Source organism: Lontra canadensis, unplaced genomic scaffold (genome assembly GCF_010015895.1).
Source record: "Lontra canadensis isolate GAN:19392208 unplaced genomic scaffold, GSC_riverotter_1.0 scaffold168, whole genome shotgun sequence".
NCBI classification, from domain to species: domain Eukaryota; kingdom Metazoa; phylum Chordata; class Mammalia; order Carnivora; family Mustelidae; genus Lontra; species Lontra canadensis.
In genome coordinates, this window is record NW_022631162.1 from 164,378 (window position 1) to 184,509 (window position 20,132).

Here is a 20,132-nt window from a genome sequence, read left to right on the forward strand (position 1 = left end):
TAACTAACCAGTATTCCTCATGAACACAGACACAAACTTCCTCACCAAAATATCAGCAAATTGGGTTCTGCAATATATTAAATGAATACTGGATTCTGAGCGAGTGGGATCATGCTGGGAAGGCAGGGCTGACTGAACCCTCAAAATCGTGTAGTGTAGCTCCCTGTATTACCTTTAATCAACTCAGTAAGTCCAGAAAAAGCATCTGACAAAACTCCACACTATGAATTAAACTCTCAGGAAACTATGACTAGAACGTGACTTATTCAAACCAAGAAAGGACGTCATAAGGGAGGATGCAGAGCCAGAGAAAATATTTGCAAAACATGGATCTGATGCATGACTTCTTTGGAGAACCTATGGAGAACTCTCCAAATAAGATGCGGTAGGAGGACTAGACTCTCAAAAGTGAGCAAATGATGTGAGCGGACATTCAGCTGAGGGGTGGACAAGTTACTTGAAATGTGGAAAAGCGCTTAGCGTCAGGAATCACTGGGGAAACGTGGATTAAGGTCACAGTGAGATGCAGCTGCACAGACCTATGAGGGTCAGCCCGGGAAGACCGGGACAGCCCCATGTGTCGGTGAGCAGGTGCAGCCACCAGAATTCCCATGCATTGCAGAAGGTTCTAGAAGTGGTGTGTGCATCCTGGGGACTGGTCGGGCAGTTTTGAATAATTTTTTTAAATTTTTAAAAAGATTTTTATTTATTTATTTGACAGAGATCACAAGCAGGCAGACAGGCAGGCAGAGGGGTGGGGGAGCAGGCTCCCCGCTGAGCAGAGAGTCCGAGGCAGGGCTCGATCCCAGGACCCTGAGACCATGACCTGAGCCGAAGGCAGAGGCTTTAACCCTCTGAGCCATCCAGGTGCCCCTCGTATATTTTTAAATGTCCATTGACTGTATGACCCAGCCTCCCACTCTCGGTTGTGGACATCACAGTCCCATTCCTGAAGAGATAAACGCCGAGGGTGAGACTGTATGAGACAAGATGTACCCAGGGAGGGAGATTCACCCCCCAGAGCTGCTCTTGCAGTGCCCCGAGAATGGACGCCTCCTTGAATTCTGTCCCCAGTGCTCTCCTTGCCTCACCCTCGTCCCAGCCCCGAGCAAAGGTGCCCACATAAGGACACGCATGTTCCTCATGTCTGTTTTCATAACGGCCCGGATCGGGAACCAACCCAAAGGTCTGTCCGTGGTGAATGGATAAGCTCGCTGTGGTGCAGTGATACTTAGCCACAAACACACCCAGAAGTGTGGTGGGGGGTGGTCTCCGTGGCACTGCGCTCAATGGAAGGAGTCAGACTGGATCACTCCATTTACATAAATTTCTAGACAAGACTAGCCCCATGTTGCCTGAATCCAGGCGGAGCCAGAGGGAAGGGGATTGACTGAAAAAGGCACCCTTTTGGGAGTGATGGAAGTGTTCTCCATCTTGATTGCGATGGTGGCTGCCTCACGATGTACATTCGAATAAATGTGTAAACATACATGTCCTTCAAGGCAAACAGAACTTGTGGGTTCCTGAGATGGGCTTAGAAGCCCCAAGCTCCAGGACCAACAGACTGTGGTGGGGACTGACCCAGAAGTGAGCCATCCCCTGCTAAGTGGAAGGACCAGGACTCATCCAGTGATGAGCTGACAGCCGCTCACGGAGCGTCCATCTGAAGAGAGACCCACGGATTAAAGAAACAGAAGCACTGGTCCTTCATTACAAAGAGCAAATGGTCCCACCACCAAGCAGAGGACTCCGGAGGCCAATCCAGCTGTGCGGAGCTGGCACAGGGAAGGGCACAGGAAGGGCACTGAGGCAGGGGAAAGCAGCGTTCATTTTTCATGGGTGACCTTTTTATTGAGATGTGAAATACATACAGTAGAAGTCACCATTTTTAAGCATAAACAAGATTTTCTTGTGTTTCCCAGAGGAAAAAAATAACTTTCCTACATCTCTGTATTAGACTCATTGAGGATTTTTACTTCTTGGGTTCAAGCGGGGACAGTCTGGTCTGCTGTTTGCCTTTGGATATTATGAGTGAAACTGTCCCTCCCCTTTCAGCTGGGATCTTCCTTTTAGGCCCATGTAGTGGGGCCAGATGTGGATGTCTGTGTGGCCACTCAGTTGTTGTAACAGGTGGGTTTAGATGGGAAACAATGCACGTTTACTCTGTGGATTTGCTCTGAATTTGCTAGGAACACCTGCATCTGAGGCCAGTGGCCTGGCCTTATGAGCTGGCTCTGTCCCATGGTAACAGCAGTGTCCTTTGGTTATATGTCTGTACTTTCATTTTTGCACGGTCCTGGGGTACTGGCACCATTGGTATTATCTCTAGGAGCAGAGCCTGGAGAAAACAACGTGCTGGCAAACACAGGTTTTTGCAAACCTTTCTGGGAGAAATTGTTGGGTGAGGATGAAGAGCTTTGCAGAAGTTACACAATTTACTTCTTCATTTTTTTTTTTTACCAGAGCAAAATCGTAGCAGGGTATCCAAGCTTCCATTGGGCTAAGAGTTGTGTCATTTAGAATCAAGAATTCCCCACGCTTGAGATGCTCTGCCCAGACGTGGCAGGGCAGTGGCAGGAATGTTGAAGCCACAGTGGGCTATTTGGGAATCGTTCTCAGCAGATGCCCACCCACACCCTCACATGTCTTGTCATGTACAGTAGCACCACGGGAAGGAACTGGTTGCTCAGGTGAGGGGACGGGGCACCTCTCCTACCTTAACTTCAGAGGCTAGGGGACAGAGGTGCCCTCACGAAACCCCAGCTTCCTAGTTGTCCAGCACTCGATGGTCTTCTGCAAAGGCCCATTTCAGACCCTGCACCAGGAGGCCCAGAGCTGAGGCTGCAGAGTGGAGCTGAGCCCAGCTGAGAGGGGAACCCAGATACGTGGCCTCACAGGTGACACCAGCTGCAGCGGGTCACGGTTCTGAGGTCAGTGGTCTCTAATGCGAAGGCTGGTGGAGGTGTCTGTGGTGGGGCCCTGAGACCACAAGGGCTGCCATGAGAGGGACAAAGCAGTAGGGCCACACCTCGAGGGGGAGCAGGCAGGATGGAGGGACCTGGTAGTTCTTGCTCGCCAAGGTCTGACCAGATCTCATTGTCTGCGGAGCACGAGGAAGGCATTAACAGTACTTATATCGCTCTCTCTGGAGAATACCACGAAGATAATCAGCATTTTAGTGAATCTGTACGGCGCGGGCACGTAAAGTGGGAGAGGAATGAGCTGGGTCAGTGTGAGCTTGCGTTCTCGGATTTAGCGGGTCATTGCAGAACGAGTAGACGGTTTAAAATGAGTCAACTCTACATTTAAAAAATGACTTATAGTTGATGATGTTCATAGTAAATGTAACCAGTGGACCAGAAAACATGAATGCCCGTGAGTCCCATTAAATTCCCAATCACCGTCTTCCAGCAGGAGGACATCACGCACCGCATCAAATTAACATTAGCTTGACTTGTGTTGCTCTGTTTCCAATTTTACACTTTAAACTTTTCTTGTTATTCGAGAAGCATAAGGTGTACGAATTTTGTATTTGCACACCTTTGAGTAATGTGGCAATAAAGTTATTATAACTCAAAACTGAGTTCCTGGTGGGCGGGGGAGTTTAGAGAGCACCTGAGAGCCCGGCGCTGCGCTCTGTGCCCGGATCGTCAGCGACACCCAGTGGCACGAGGTGGAACTGCAGCCCCACCGAGTGGTCCCTGGAAACCTTCCTCTTCTCCTGGATACAGTCAGCCCTCTTGGGATGGAGTCAGCAGTCCCTCATCTCCCCTGTTCTGTGCTCCATCTGTGCCACACTGTGGCTCTCCAGCTGCCAGAAATTATACAGGGAGAAGTGGGCATCGTGTGACTTTTAGGGGACGTTTCTAGGAAGGCACTGCTAAGGATTATAGGGGTCTCTCAACGCAGACAGCTTGGCTGGACACTCTGGTCTGATGTTTTAGGTAATAAGCGCCCTGCCACCAGAAGTGTTTAACCAGCATCCGAGCAGATTCTCAGGGTGCCTGTGAGGCGGGGCAGGGACGGGCCCAGGCTCCCAGCCGCCACAGAAGCTGGCCCTAGGGTGAACGGGGCTTGGGGTCTCCCAGGGGTAGGCAATGTCCAGTGATGTCAGGGGGCGAGAGCACTCTGGCTATACGTCTGGAAATTCTACTCACACTCTGGCAGCCTTCCTCATCTTCAGCCTGGGCACGAGGTAAAGAAATGGATGTATGCCTTGCTTTAAGGGAACTCTAACCAGTTACAACCACGTCCCCTTTCCACCATCATGACTGACAAAACAGGTGACTCCAAGAGGGGATGCTGCCTCCTGAACTCTGTTCCCCTCTTTCCCCTAGCTGGAAGGAAACCATGCATATTCCCTCTGAAGGGCTCTGGACCCAGCTTCTCCGTGGGGGGCACAGCGGGGGCAAGCTTGTCACCACATGGATGGTTGTCCTGAGGACCAGGGAGAGGCCAGGTGAGGAACGCAGAGCCTCCTGCCTCCACCCTACCCAATGGCTCTCTCTCTGGGCTTTGACAGTGAGTCCCTGTTGCTCAGTCCTGTTACACCCCTCCTTCCCTGCTGAGTGCTCACAGATGGAGGGGAACAGCCCAGGGGGGTAGATTGTGCACCTGCTGGGACAGCAGCAACCTCCCCGTGTGCCGAGGCGAACTGATGTCCCCACAGATGCTGATACATGATACCATGGCCCAGTCCATCCTCTTCCCACCTCTCTCTCTCATTCCCAAGGGCTCTTCTGCAATGATGTGTAGCTGGCCAGACCAGAGCAGCGGTCTGGCTGTGGGGACAGAAAGAATTCGTTCTCCAGGGACTGAAGCATCCCCAAATTCATTTGTCAGGCTGAGGCCACGTCCTGTCATTTGTCTTCAGGGTTTTTGGTTTGAGACAACTCATTGTATTACCTAGGTCAGCAGTCCTGTGAGAACAGCTTTTTGCCAAGAATAAAATGTAGAATTACTCTAGAAATACACCGTGAAAGTCTTCTGCCTCCAAGTGGGGAGCCTGTGAGACTTCAGAAACTGTGACATACAGTATCAAAAGGGTGACATTGCCTTTGGGAAAATGGTCATTACCTTTCCCTAAGAGGCTCACCCACAACGGGCCCTGGAGGGTCCGAGCTGGTGTGCCCCCCGCCCACCCCAGCAGTGCCCATGGCTGTGGCGCTGGCCGTCTCCAAGCCCACGTGGCAGGATTTGATGAGTAGGTCTTAGTGCTTTCTTTTCAGTTTTTGGGTTGTCTTTTGCAAGTGGCCTCTCTCCAAGACAGGCAGCGGTGGGAGGGTTGATGAGGGCCTGGCGTGACAGGTGCCTGTGAGACGGGCACTGTCTGCGTCTGTCAGGGCCTCAGTGACCCAGAGCCAGGCTTTGAAATGGGCAGTGTCAACTATTATGTATTTGCTTGGCGTGCATTTTTGTCAAGCTGCCTCTCATTTAGCACTTGTTGCAAGAAAATTCTTGCTCTGGGACTCTGTTGTGTGCTTAGTGTTGCTGGCCTTTCTAGAAAACCTTGTTGGTGACAGAGCCTGCCTCTGGGACCCTGACGGCCTGCCTCACGCACTGGCCACGTGGCTGCCACGTGCCTCCTGCTGTGGGCCACGTGAGCCTTGCCCCTGTTGTGTCTCTGCGTCCTGGTGCTGGCGGCCAGTGCAATCCGTCCCCACCACACAGGGTTACTAGCTCTCAGGGGCCTTGTGTGGAGACAGAAACTGGAGAGCCCTTTCCTTCTGAAGCTGGTGACCTCATGAGCGTGGCCCCAGCCCTAGGGTGGACGGAGAGTCTGCAGAGTGTCTGGTGGTCCCGCCAGCCTTCCCCACACGGTCTGGCTTACTCTCCTCTCCCTAAAGGAAGCTTTCATGAGCCGCTTAAAGATGGGGTTCCTCCTCCCTGGACTCTGACCTTGGATCTAGCTCCCCTGTGCTTACCTATTTCTGGGCCTCTTTTGGGATTTTACTGGGTTTTGATCAGGGGATACAGACAAGGGGCATGAAATCAGCAGGTGACAAAATTCGAGAACTTCAGGTATAGCTGAGGTTACAAGCAGCTGAGAGTTTTCTCTAAAACCTCACAGACAGCCGGGCCTGGGGGAACTGCCTATGGGACCGAGGGAGGACGGGGAGGGGGAGGTTGTGGCCAGGCCCTGGGTATACTTGTCCACTGCTGGAGAGAGAGAGTTCAGGTGTGAAAGACAGGAATTACCACAACAAAAGCACTATGCTGGGTTTAGGTGTTCATAAAAAATGCAGAAATCCCTTAGAATGTTTGTTTTGTTGGAAGAGGACAGTGGACACCAGCATCTTTCCCGGCATGAGCAAGGGGTCCTGTAGCAGCACCCGCTGGACGGTGGGAGAGGACCTGAGAAGCTGCCGTCCCCCGGGGAGAAGGCGGACGGCCCGCTCAGGCAGGGGGTGGATCTGCCTTTCCTCCACCGTTTTGTTCTATTGGGGCCTCAACCCATCGGCAGATGCCACCTGCCCTGCGGAGGGGGATTGTTACACAGTCTCCTGACCCAGGCCCTGATTTCTTCTGGAAAAGTCCTCACAGACACACCTGCGGTAACGTTTGACCAGCTGCCCGCGCCTCTGCTAGCTGACAGGTGAAGGGAATCCGAGGCTGCCAGCAGGCTGCGGGGACGGGGCTCTGGCTTCATCCCAAAAGACCTGGGGGAATTGGAGGGGCCTTCCCCTGGGCCTCCGGGGTCACCGCCACTTGGCTCCCCCGTGATTTTTCTCAGCATTTCTCAACATACGACCTTACGGTCTCGACATACGACCTTAACCACAGACAATAAACCAGAAGATATGTGAAGCAGTAGATCCCGCAGTATTACGTGTTTTGACCTCAAGTCTTGGGGTGTCCACACAGGCGCCCTGGGCGACCCTGGGGCGAGTCAGAGTGCTGGATCCCACCGTCTGTCTCCCATCACAGACACCCCCTTCCCCGGCCAGGCTGGGACCGAAGCTGCCTGAAGGCCAGGCTGTCAGCTTTCCGGGACCAGAGTTCTTATCTGTCACTGGAGGCGTCCCCAGTGTGTGTGGCGCAGGGCATGCACGGAGGCCGAGCCTGGACGGAAAGAGCTCTGGGGCTTCTGGGCTGCCACCAGGCGGGACAACAAGCAATCAGGAGACTCCCGGGCGCCCCCGCACCCTGTCCCCTTGGCTGGGCTGAGCTCTCAGTGACCAGGATGGGCCCCCGTCATAGGGAGTTGGTCACAGCCGCATGCTGGCCTGCCCTGCACCTGCCCTGTCCTTCCCGCGGTTTCCTAGTGGACACTCAGAACAACACGACCGGGCTTTGGCTGAGCCCTTGCGGTGTGTGCGGTCCTTCCGCTGTAAGAGTAGAGAGACCTGCTTAGGTCACCGCCGGGGCCATGTGTCATTTTAGTAAAGGCGAGTGTGGCCTGGCGTCATCCCCAACAGGACGGGTGACAGACTCGCATGATGGTGGTGGAGCCACGACTTAAGGACTTCTGTCCCTGCGCCTGGCTCCGCGGTAAGCTTTACTCCGTCATTCACAGCACACGTGACGAGACCCCGCTGAGCACGGTCTACGCATTACCCAAGGGGTCTCCACACCGTAGCGGGAGGAGAGGACGAGGAAACGAGCCGCCGTGATGGGAGGTCGCACAGCGATAAGATCGTGAAGAGCCTAGAAGTCGTGCGAAGGGACAGTGAGCGGTGACATGAGGACCGCTGCGCTGGGCGGCATGGGGCACAGGGCCGGAGCTAGGCTCTCTCCGGAAGTGCCTTCTGGAAGACACTTGAACACAGTGCAGGGAAGAGCCCTGCAAAGCTCCGGGGGAGGAGGACCCAGCAGGGGCACAGCAAGGGCAAGGGGTCCCCGTAAGCTTCACCGAGACGTGTGCATCTTTTTAGGGCGTAGTCTGAGTCCTCGCAAATACACGTGCTCATGTAACCGCCAGCAGCACAGTCAAGACAAAACATTCCATCATGGCCAAGAGCTCCCCTGTCCCCTTCGTGGGGAGCCCTCAGGCCCGCCCTCCTGATGCCCCAGCCACAGCCGGCGAGCTGTCTCTGTGGGGGACACTGCGGTCACAGAGACCAGGAGCCCTGTCTTTCTCTTCAGCACTGGGTGGGAGTCCGTTGTATGGCCTTTGTCCATTAGATTGATCTGTTTGCCAATTTGGGGGTATTTGCGTTGTTTCCAGCTTTGGAGACTGTCATCAAACTGCTAAAAGCACCCACGCACAGGTGTGGTGTAAATGGTGTTTTTCACTCTGCTGGGGTCAGAGCCCAGGCGGAGGCTTGCTGGCTGCTGTGGTCAGGGTGGGCGTAGCTTTATGGGAAACTACCTAACTGAGAAACCATTGTTTAAATGTTTAAACCTTAGTCTTCACCGCAACGGCTTGGGGTAGGTGCTGTCCTTACCCCAACCTGCAGGTGAGGGCACGAAGCTGCCCTCGGGTTAGGCAGCTGGCGGGGGGGCACGAGGCTGGGACGGGGCAGATCTCAGGAATCGGAGCTCTACCCTCTCGCCTGATGCAAAGGCTTCCCTGCCCGCTGGCCTCTGCCGGATCCCATGCGGCCTTCCTCTGCTTCCCTGCCTCCACCCGCCTCAGACAGCCCGGCCCGGCCTTGGTGCCGCACCTACCCATCGGCGCGTTTTCTCCCGAGGTGATGCCATGTGGGCTCTCCAGGAGGCATGCTCACTCCCATGCGGCCTGGGGCTGCTGTTTCCAGGAACAGCCTGCTTCTCCTGCTGCAGGCACCTGGCAAAGCCGCTGGTCTCCAGCAGTGGCCCCAGGGAGCAGGAGGCGCCCCCCCACATCCAGCTTGCTCCTGGCTACTCTTCTCCCAGACCTGGCACCAGCCCAGGGACACAGCAGTATCCAGAGGTCTCTACCACGGGACAAAGGCCTGCTCAGGGTCTTTGAGTTCCAACTCGTCTGTCGTCCACACAACTTGTTCTCTGCACACAGTCTTCGTAGAGGCCCTGCCTGTCTTCAGACCGTCTCCTCACCTGCTGTGTGGTGGTCAGCTTGGGGTTTTTCTACTGTGCACCCAAGTCCTATACCCAGTAGTCCACGGTTATAGCCACAGAGCTGTGCCTCCCGGACAGAACTTCATCGTCTTGGGAGTCTCCAAGGCACGCAATGGCTGGCACGTTAGCGGGAGCCCTGAAAGCGGCCGGAGAGCTCAGACGACGTCATCTGGAGAGGCTAACAGGGAGGAGAGGGGCTCTCGGCTTCAGGGGTGGCGTGGCCTGGAGTGGGCTCTGACGTGGTCACACTTCTGACCCATGTTGGAGTGCTCCGGGACCAAACCTCCCTGCCCGGGAGTGCTCCCAGGCGGCTGCGCGGAGGGAGAATCCTGGAACAACCCCCACCACACACACACATATAGAAATACGCACTAACACACACACACACACACACACACACACACACACACGTTTAAAAACTTTTACTGAATCACTTCAAGGTATTTCAAATATTTTCAAAAATATTCTTAAAGTAATACCAGATTATTGATTCAATAGTATCAATACTATATAGTTCACATTCTATTTTCCCTGTCTCCAAAGTTTCTCTTGTGTCTTCTTCTTGACCTGGAATCTGATCACGGCTCCCAGCAAGCTGTCCTGCCTCCTTTGTCTCCGGCCCTGCCTGCCTTTCTCTGTCCTCATGACCTTCGGAGCTGGTTCTGTCAGAACAGCCCACACTTGGAGTGCGTGTCTCCTCCCGGTGACAGGAGAGAAGATGTCCCTGTGCCCACACCAGGGGGCACATGGGAAGGGGCTGTGAACCCACTGGCTCGGGCAGGGGTGTCGGCCCCTGTGCAGGGAGGAGCTGTCCTGGTGTCAGGGGCTGACCTTACTGTCTGAGGCAGCCGGGGCACGGAGTACAGCCCCATGGTGAGGAGGTCTGCAGCCTGCCTGCGCCTGTTCCCAGGGTCACATGCTGTCCTACTTGGCCAAGTGCTGTGGTAGCCCTGCCAGGCTGATGACCATTGAGGAAAGCCACCGTGAGGGGCAGGTGTCTTGGGGGGGCAGGTGTCCGCAGAGGGGAATAGGTGACTGTGGGGATGACAGGTATCCACAGAGGGCAGGTGTCTGTGGGGGGGGGCAGGTGTTTGCAGGGAGAACAGGTGTCTGCGGGAGGGCAGGTTCCTGCAGACGAGGTCTAGGAGCAGGTCCCACTGAGGAGAGCTCAGGGTGTATGTGGGAGTGGGACTCAGAACAGGGACCTGTGGCTGAAGCCTACTGAGGAAACCAGGGGACAAGATGGCCTTGGATGGAAGCCACATGTCACTGCACAAAAAACCCATGTACTCTGGGCTGTCACTTGGGAAACAGTGACGTCCTGCGGGGCCCGTGCTCCAGTCACATGACAGCAGAGGCCACAGGATGGGGCCTGGGGCCGTGCAGACCTTCCTACTTGCACATCCCCACCCCAGGATGGCTTGGGGTGAAGGGAAGGGTGTGTGGACTCAGCTTCGAAGAGCTGTGGAGACTGGGGGCGCTGCCACCTTCACCTGGGAGTAGATGACCGAGGAGTGCTGGGGTCTGGAAGGCTGCTGGCTGGTGGCCGGGCCATGGGAGGGCAGGTAGGTCTGGAGGAGCCCGAATGCAGAGTTTGAAGCCGCTGTGGGAAGAAAAGCTTATTTGAGAATATACACATTTGGTTTGTCCTGATGAATCTTAATATAATCAAAATAGGATTAGAGGAAAAAAAAAAAGCAGCACTCAGCTGGCCAAGATGGCCCAGCCCTCTTGCTCGCCCCCACACCCCCAATGTCCCCGACCCAACCTGGGTCCCCTCCCTGCCCAGAAGGCAGCATCCTTGTACCGCCAGGGCCCTGTCTCCAGCAGAGCCCAGCCTCTCCTCCTCTCCTGAGAGCAGGAATCCACCTCTTCTCTTGCTAATGCTTGGAGCTCAGACTCCTCTCACGTACTGCAGAGAGCCCGCCGGGTCACCAGGGCCGTCCCCAGCCAGGTCCCCGCCTCCTCTCCTGCCCGACGGTCTCGTCCATACGGTGGGAGAAATAACATCAGCCCCTCTGGGGTTAGTGTGAATTGGTGAGTGTGTGTGTGCATGTGCGTGTGCGTATTTTCCAGTGTCTGTCTCGTGTGCTGGGTACGATCCCGCCCGCTATGAATGAACACAGAAGCCCACGGACCGCATTTATTTACAGCACCTGGAACTGTACTGGGCGCAGAGGACCTTAACACATGTCAGTAGGATGCTAGGTGTTGTGATTCTTTTACACACTGTCCTAATGGAATGGACGGGGCATCCGGCAAGCGGCTCTCTCCTGCTGGCCTGGCGGGACCATCCAGGCTTTGCGACTTCAGGCCGTCACTCAAGGTCCTCGGCCTTAGGTCCCTCATTTATGACCCACTTCAAAGGAGGCTGTGAGCGAGAGTGAGCTCCTGTGTGTGACAGGTGAGCCGCTGAATGGAGCATGAGCACAAACACACTTCATTTCACTTTATACAAGAGGACTGGGAAACCAGAGAGGGAAGGAGAATGGCTAAAATCACACAGCACTCCTCACAGGGCAGTGGAAGGGAGTCTGTCCCCCGGGCCCGTCTCCCTTGTGCAGGAGGAAGCCGGGCTGGGGCCGTTCCTGGCTGATCACCCACCGGGGAGGACAGGCAGAGCCAGCCCCCCAGCGGTGAGTCCTCCTCGGGCGGCTGGGACAGCATCTCCACGTCTGCTTTCTCAACCCTGTGGGTTAGGGTGGGAGGCAGAGTCTGGCCCCGAGACGTCCATGTCCCAGTCCCTGGAACCCGTGACTGGGTGACTTCACAGGGGACTTTGCAGACGTGATTAAGGTAAGCACTCTGCAATGAGAGATTATCCTGGGTTCTCCAGGTGAGATTTCGGGAAGAACTTTCCCAGCTGTGCTCAGAGGGAGACCCGATTTGGACAAATGATCAGAGGGACACAGCACAGCACCGCCCACTTTGAAGACAGAGGAAGGGGCCCTGAGCTGGGGAGAGGGGTGTCCTTGAGAAGATGGAAAGGGCAAGAAAATGCTTCTGCCCCCGGAGCCTCCAGAAAGGAGCGCAGCCAGGGCAGACCCTCGATGTGAGGCCGGGGTACCGGGGCCCCAGCGCAGTAAGATAATGTGTCGGTGACACTCGTCATGGCAGCCACAGAAGCTGACGGAGGGAGGATGGGAATGCTAGCCCGTGTTCTATGACAGTAGGGAATGCCACAGCCCTAACAAGGCAGGTGTCTCCTGAGGTCGTGAGTGGGGGATGGAGAGCGTGGCCTGCACGGTGGGGCCGGGGACCCCAGCAGGGCAGGCGGGTAGCGACCCTGCGTGAGGGTGTCTCTGTGTCCCATTGGCCCAGACCTGCAGAAGGGCTGGAGGCCAGGCTGCACGCCGCCCACACCTTTGAAGTCAAGAGTCGCGGGTCTTACCTGCATGTCTGTTCCCCTCCTGAATCCGCACTTCCGAGTACACCACGTCTCCTGCTTTAGGGTTGACTGAGAGAGAAAGTGCAGTTTGAGAGAGCTACAAGGTCCTTGCCTCTTGTCCAAGCTATTCCCCAGCCAGAGCTTGTCCTCCACACAGCCCCGTGGTCCCCGCCTGCCTCACCCCTGCCTGGACCAACCCTGGGGTCCCTGCCCAGGTGGGCACCGTTGGTCCTCACCATTGCCGTACACCGGCTGCAACTCCATCCAGCCTGGAACATTGTAGTAGGTGGGCTCTCGGGGGTCCGAGTGTGAAGGGCTCCTACGAGACAGAAACAGCCACGTCTCCCAGCAGCCCTGACGGAGCAGCTGTGGCCACCAGTCCCCGCTGCCAGGTCTCTCTACCGCCGGTGGCCGCCAAGCCTGGACGCAGAACCGAGCCCACACCCGATGGTCTGCTGTGGGGAGCGATCACGTTACAGATCACGATGTTTCCAGACTTTGTGGGCACCTGGTACGTAGCAGGCACTGTGCTAATGTTTATAAAACTATGAAGCTGATTCTGTCATTATCCTCTTTTATAGATGGGGGAGGGGATGGTTCCAAGAGGCGAAGTGACTTGCCCAAGACCACGTGACTATGAAGGACAAAAGCCAGGATTCCAACTCTTAGAGAGACCAGGATTTCAGAGAAGTCAGTCATGATCAGGACCCAGAGGAACTCTGCATGGTTTGGATGCTGGGGCCATGGGCTTGCCCAGAGATGGATTGTGAGCTGTGGCAGGGCTCCCAAGGTTAGCCTCTGAGATCCAAGATGGCAGCCCCTTCTTCATAGGCAGTGCCTCTGGGTGGCCGGTCATGTGACTCCATCTCTTAGGATGTCCCCAGAGCAGGTATTAGGTTGGTCACGGCCAGAGCTTTGCAGGCTGACCAAGCTGAGACTCGCTTAGGACACACAGATGGATTCAGTCTTGTAGTGGTCACTCAGACCACCAAGGCAACAGGGGTAGAGAAGTACATCACTAAATTTTATTCAGTACGTCTTGATGCAAGAAGGCATATATGGCTAAGGTGGTGGTGAGACCGTCCTGGCAATTGCCTTAACATATGCCCAGGGAAACAGTAACATGAAGGTCACACAACCTCCTTATCACACAACATGTTGCACAACCCAGCAGTGACCAGACCTGGTTCATTTTTATCCCCTGTGGGCATCTCATGAACCACACACAACACAGTCTGGGACATACCTGGAGGGGTCAGAGGTCGGCCTTCCTCCTGCAAAGGAAAACAGAGGGTCACTGGGGCCAGGAGAAGGGGGCCTTTCCAAGGGACACAGGTGCTCGGAGGGTCAGGAGAACCTGTCGCGGGTCAGCGGGACTAGGAGGACCCGGCTCTGCTATGCCCAAGGGAGGTGGCAGATGGGGCAAGATTGCTGGCCCTGGCTCCCAGTGGGGCACTGTTACACCATGGAAGAGGATTTTGTCGAGAACAATGCTGCGTAGCTGCAGGCGGGAAACAGGTCTGACCAGCTGCGGAAATACTGCCCATGAAACAACCAGCAAGTCATCAGGTCCCACTGGGTTTCTTTCTTACTCCCATTTCTCGGTCTTTCTCCTCTTCCTCCCATTCCCTGGGGGCTCGTAAGGGTCCAGAGGGAGACATGCTGAGGTTTGTGATGCTGGATAAAGTATGTCTCATGGAGGCATCTTCTGTGCACTAGGGCTGTTTGGGCAACTCTGTTTGTAAAGACAAATTCTGGGGAAATGGGCGGGGAAGGTGGGCACCGGGACTGTGCAGGGGGAGGAGGTGCTGAGAGCTCAGGGGTGCTTACAAAAGCAGCAGGAGCCTGAGGGGAGGGGGCGGGGAGGTCAGGGACTCAAGCAAAGATAACCCACCTGCTCTCCTGGGGAGACGGCAGTACAACAGCAGACCCATGACCATGAGGCCCGCCACGCTGAGCAGGCCCCCAGCCACGCCTGTGGCAACAGGGCCACTTCTGCTCCCTGTCAGCCCTGGAGGGGAGACCCCGTGTGTGAGCTGGAGGGAGAGGCTCGTGGTCTCGCACTGCTCTGACCCCTGGAGCTGATGCCCGGGCCTGGGAGGGAGGAAGAATCCAGGCACCAGGACGGGGAGGCTAGGCAGCCTCCCGGGAAATGGCTCTGCTCCTGGGGAGGGAGCTCCTGTCTGTGGCTGAGGCCAGGCTGGAGGGCCGGGCTGGGCGGGGCCCAGCGGTGAGCATCAGATCAGGGATCCTCCTTGGTTCTGCTCCCACTCAAGCACTGTCCCTTCAGAAACGCTTCAGAAGAGGACCACATGGAGAACTCTCAGCTTTGTGTCCCTGTCCCTGAGAAACTGTGCCCAGCTCACGCACGATGAGGATTATCAGAACATCCTTGGAGGAGACAGCTGTCCACATCTGCGGCCGGGGCACAGGAAACCCACCTGTGACGCTGAGTGTCACTGCCTCGCTGCGCTGGGCCCCCAGGCCGTTGTCGGCCTCACAGGAGTAGTTTCCAGAACGTTCTGCGGTCAGAGAGAGGTTGAAGGACGCTCCTCCTCCAGAGGGGGCCGAGCTGCTCCCCAGGATGACATCCTCGAGGTAAAACCGGTACAGGATCGGGGGAGAGCCCCTCTGGGCCTCACAGTGAAACTCCACCATGTCCCCCACCACGGCCCGGGTCCCGGGCGCCCTGAGGGTGAGGACGGGGCGGGACGCTGGGACTGAGGGAGACAAAAATGAATACAAGTTCCTATTTCTAACATATTCGCAAACGAGCAGAAATTATAACAAGTGGCAGAAGTCAGACTTCGACCTTGGATTCAATCTCTAGACGGAAACTCCTATGACAGACAAAGCTAATGACCTTCATCGACAGACGCACAAAAATACCCAGCAGAAAAGTGTGGGAAGGTGGGAATTGCTGAAAACATCAAGTAGTCAATAAATAGATGAAGAGATGATTGTTTCTATTCCTAATTAAATACATACAATAAACACACCCACCAGAAGGGCAAAACCTGAAGAGACAGATAATACTCTTGGGCCTGTGGACAAACAGATCTCACCACGCTCTGGAGGGACTGTGGATTTGAGACACTTTCTCGCATGGCAAAAATTGCTGATTTAGAATGCACATCACATTTGACCCCACAAATCTACCTGTAAGACTGCTTCCTTTAGGGATGCTGACATGAGTTAGGCAAAGGCATTTGTGCAAGGATTTCTGTGGTAGAATTCTTATAATAGCTAAAAACTAGAGACAACCTTGTTAAGTGATTAATGAAATACAAAAGACATCGAAGATGTATTTTTTTATGTGAAAATGCAGGTTGTAGAATTACATATAACCTGATTCTACCTCTGTGAAAAAATGTTATATCTCTATGTTTATAATATATTTGAATATTTCTAGAAAAATACCCATGAGTTCAGCAACTTAGGGGTGGACTATTTGGGGTTTTCTACATAGACTGCATGTCATTTGCGGAGAGTGGAAGTTTGGCTTCTTCTTTGCCAGTCTGGATGCCTTTTATTTCTTTGAATTGTCTGACTGCTGAGGCTAGGACTTCGAGAAGGTATTATGCTAAAAGAAATAAGTCAGTCAGAGAAAAACAAATCCCATATGATTTCACTCCTATGTGGAATTTAAGAAACAAAACAGTGAACACGGGGGAAGGGAAGAAAAAATAAGATGAAAACAGAGAGGGAGACAAACCATGAGAGACTCTTAACTCTAGGGAACAAAGAGGTTGCTGGGGTGGTGGGAGGTGTGGAGGGATGGGGCAACTGGGTGTTAAAGGGGGCATATGATGTTGTATGTGACTGGTGAATCACTAAACTCTGTCTCTGAAATTAATACTACATATGTTAACTAAATTAAATTTAAGTAAAAAATTAAAAAAAAAAAGAAAAATACCCGTGAGACTCTCTTCTTTTCTTCCCCATGAAACTATTAACAATGGTTATATCTTGGAAGTATGTGGACGTGAAAGTGTGTTTGTTCCTGCAGGGAACTGAGACCTTCACTTTTCATATTGTCCCTTTTGTGCCTTTCTTTACTTATCATGAAGATTTATGTCTTCCTCCAGAATAATTGCTAAAAACTCGAAAGTTGAATACCCACCATGTGCATTGACATGGTTGGAACTGGAAGGAATTATGCTAAGTGAAGTAAGTCAACCGAGAAGACACTTATCATGTTGTTTCACTCATACGTGGAACATAAGAAATAGCACATAGGATGACGGGGGAAGGGAGGGAAATCTGAAGGGGGAGAATTCAGAGAGGGAGACAAACCATGAAAGACTCTGGACTGTGGGACCCAAACTGAGGGTTTCAGAGGGGAGGGGGATGGGGTAGTCAGGTGATGGATATTAAGGTGGGCATGTGTTGTAATGAGCACTGGGTCTTATATACAACTAATGAATCACTGAATCATCAGAAACTAATGAGGTACTATATGCTGGCTAACTGAACGTAATACAAAAATAAAATACAATAAAAACTCAAAAGTTGTGCGAAAACACAGCCATAAAGGAATGTCACAGTGCAGACTCAGGTGAAGACATGGGTAGACCCATCCTTCAATCTGGCTTCCCATTGCCAGCTACATGTAAACTGGCTATTTTCTACCTCTAAGCCTCTCTTTCCTCTCCTGCAAATTGGGGATAAAAGTGGTTTCACTGGTTTAAGATGAAATGAGATATTACACGCTAAATACTAAGCACAGGGCCTAGTATAAGTAAGGACTCAGAGATGATGATGATGATGATGATTGGTGATGGTGGTGGTGGTGGTGATGGTGATGGTGATGGTGATGATGATGGTGATGGTGGTGATGGTGGTGATGATGGTGGTGATGATGATGGTGATGGTGGTGGTGATGATGGTGATGGTGGTGGTGATGGTGGTGATGGTGATGATGGTGATGGTGATGTTGGTGGGTGATGGTGATGGTGGCGATGATGGTGATGATGGTGGTGATGGTGATGGTGATGATGGTGATGACCAGAACACTCATCTCAACTGCCCTTTGCATACTTTTGCTATACCCCAGTTCTCCCTAAGAGGAGTCTGGAGGTTGGACCAGCCAGTAGGGGCCATCACAACAGGTTCAGAACTCACAAGTAGCAGCTTTCCTTTGGATATAATACTTAATGTCAAAAGGTCAGAGGGCAGTGTAAAGAATGGAGGAATTTAGTGGAGGGCTGGCCAATTCCATCCAGGCCATCTAGCTTTCACCTCTCTGTGCAGGTTTCCTGTGTCCCCATTGCTTTAAGAATCATTTTGTAAACAGGATTGGCTTTGTCTCCTGAAGGGCTATGCACAGACTTAATGTTAATACAGAGTTTTTAATATGGAAGTTTGAGGCATGTTTATATTTATAGTAATAAAAGAAGCACAAGAGTAGAGGCTTGTGAGGGTCAAAGAGAGAAAAACCTTTCTGATGGAGGCATAATACTCCATAGTGTATATGGACCACATCCTCCTTATCCATTCGTCCGTTGAAGGGCATCTAGGTTCTTTCCACAGTTTGGCGACCATGGCCATTGCTGCTATAAACATTGGGGTACAGATGGCCCTTCTTTTCATTACATCTGTATCTTTGGGGTAAATACCCAGTAGTGCAATTGCAGGTCATAGGGAAGCTATATTTTTAATTTTTTGAGGAATCTCCACACTGTCACCAACTTTTGTATCAACATGGATGGGACTGGAAGAGATTATGCTGAGTGAAATAAGTCAAGCAGAGAGAGTCAATTATCATATGGTTTCACTTATTTGTGGAGCATAACAAATAGCATGGAGGACAAGGGGAGTTAGGAGAAGGGAGTTGAGGGAAATTGGAAGGGGAGGTGAACTATGAGAGACTATGGACTCTGAAAAACAATCTGAGGGTTTTGAAGGGGCAGGGGGTGGGAGGTTGGGGGGACCAGGTGGTGGGTATTAGAGAGGGCACGGATTGCATGGAGCACTGGGTGTGGTGCAAAAACAATGAATACTGTTATACTGAAAAGAAATAAAAAATTAAAAAAAAAGAGAGAGAGAGAAAAACCCAGGCAAGGAATGGCTAAATCTTTCTTTGGAGCAGAGAGACATATACTCAAAGTTTATTAATTTCTCTTTCACAAGCATAACTACAGATCGGTCTAGAGTTTATGGTCTAAAAAGACTTTGGATGTCTAGTGAGGTGTTTGGATCCCATACAGGAAGAGGGACCTGGGCTTGAAGATGGGGCAGGATTCCTTCTGGCAGGAATTCCCCGGGGCTGGGCTGTCACACCAACGGTGGGGGTGTTAGAACTCCCCTCTGGCTGCCGGGGAGAGAAGGTGTGCCACACTTGGTGATGCTACTGTGGGCGGGACCAACCTACCTGTGACGCTGAGTGGCACCGTCTTGCTACGCTGGGCCCCCAGGCCATTGTCGGCCTCACAGGAGTAGTTTCCAGAATGTTCTGCAGTCAGAGAGAGGTTGAAGGATGCTCCTCCTCCAGAGGGGGCCGAGATGCTCCCGAGGGTGACATCCTCGTGGTAAAACCGGTACAGGATCGGGGGAGAGCCTCTCTGGGCCTCACAGTGAAGCTCTACCACGTCCCCCACCACGGCCTGGGCCCTGGGCACCCTGAAGGTGAGTATGGGGTGGGGCACTGGGACTGAGGGAGGAAAAATAGTTAACCATCAGTTTCTATTGTTTAAGTATGTTCCTCCATAGGAGAGAGCTTTCAAACTGGAAACTGTTTTCCGTAGCTTTCAGGGACCTTGTGACACTACTCAGAACCCAGCTGTGGCACCGGGGTTGGGTAAGCAGCTGCCAAGTGTGTTTGGGGAATCTGAAAACAAAGATTCAGCGGACTTCTGGGAAATCAAAAGATAATTGGGGAAAAGGAGAAATCGGTGTCATCAAAAGTAGGAACAGGAGAGAACTGTTATTCACACAGCCAGGGATGGCACTGAGCATCTAGGAGGGAGTAAGGTGTCGGTGAGCCGGGGCTCTGCTGGGGTCTGAGGAGGGGGTGATTCAAAGGGTTGAAGGAGCAGGTAGGGCAGGAGGCTGCGTGCGGGTTATCGGAGCCACGGTGGACATGGCAGTGCGGCTGATGTGCAGCAGATGACAACCCACGGTGTTGAGTGGTTCACCCATGTGCACGTTAGAGTCATGGACTGATGCCGAATGCAGGCTAGAGAGGAAGACCATGGTGAGGTGCCAAGTCGGAACTAAACGGGCCATGGCAGGGAGATCAGCCCATGACAGGGCCAGGTGGAGACTGTGCTATAGCTGAACGCTCAGGGACAGGTAAGAAGTCAGAAGAGGACGTCAGAAGTCTTCTAGCCAGACCTCCTGGTGGGAGCCCGAGCCCAGAGAAATTAAAGGGCCAATGAGAGAGGGAGTTGGCCTTTTTATGGATTATCAGACAGAGGGAACCCCACTTAAATCTCCTGTGAGGTGAGACACACTGTACTTGTAATTTCCTTTCTTGTTGATCATTGTTGACTAGGATGCAGTTGGTGCCCTGAGAGCCTTTGCTTCTATGTGAGGGAAGTTTGGGTCACAGTGGTACAGCGTTTGCTTCTAGGAAGTGCACAGCAAGCAAAGGGAAGGTGCAGGTTCCCGAAAATGCAGACTCCAGAGCTCCCAGATGGAGGCTGTTTGGGCAGTAGGCCTGTGATGTCCCAGGGCAAAGGGCCCCGTGGGACCTCCAATCTTGGCTACTGGGGAAGGTCGGGGCACGGTGGTCCCAGTTATG

The 20,132-nt window shown here is 53.2% G+C and overlaps 1 protein-coding gene across 3 annotated transcripts in view; it reads right to left on the minus strand.

Annotated features, from left to right (window-relative positions):
- Positions 1 to 10,134: 10,134 nt before the first annotated feature.
- FCRL5 (Fc receptor like 5) overlaps positions 10,135 to 20,132 on the minus strand; it is a 31,768-nt gene continuing 21,770 nt past the window's right edge. For 2 of the 3 annotated variants that reach the window (XM_032845706.1, XM_032845705.1), the window contains 7 exons: positions 18,762 to 19,040; positions 14,830 to 15,108; positions 14,283 to 14,399; positions 13,635 to 13,662; positions 12,625 to 12,707; positions 12,392 to 12,457; positions 10,135 to 10,603 (listed from right to left, as the gene is read on the minus strand). In XM_032845706.1, coding sequence (XP_032701597.1) covers positions 10,449 to 10,603; positions 12,392 to 12,457; positions 12,625 to 12,707; positions 13,635 to 13,662; positions 14,283 to 14,399; positions 14,830 to 15,108; positions 18,762 to 19,040 — 1,007 coding nt within the window. In that variant the 3' untranslated portion in view covers positions 10,135 to 10,448. The remainder of the gene's footprint in view (positions 10,604 to 12,391; positions 12,458 to 12,624; positions 12,708 to 13,634; positions 13,663 to 14,282; positions 14,400 to 14,829; positions 15,109 to 18,761; positions 19,041 to 20,132) is intronic. The other variant, XM_032845707.1, reaches the window with a different exon arrangement.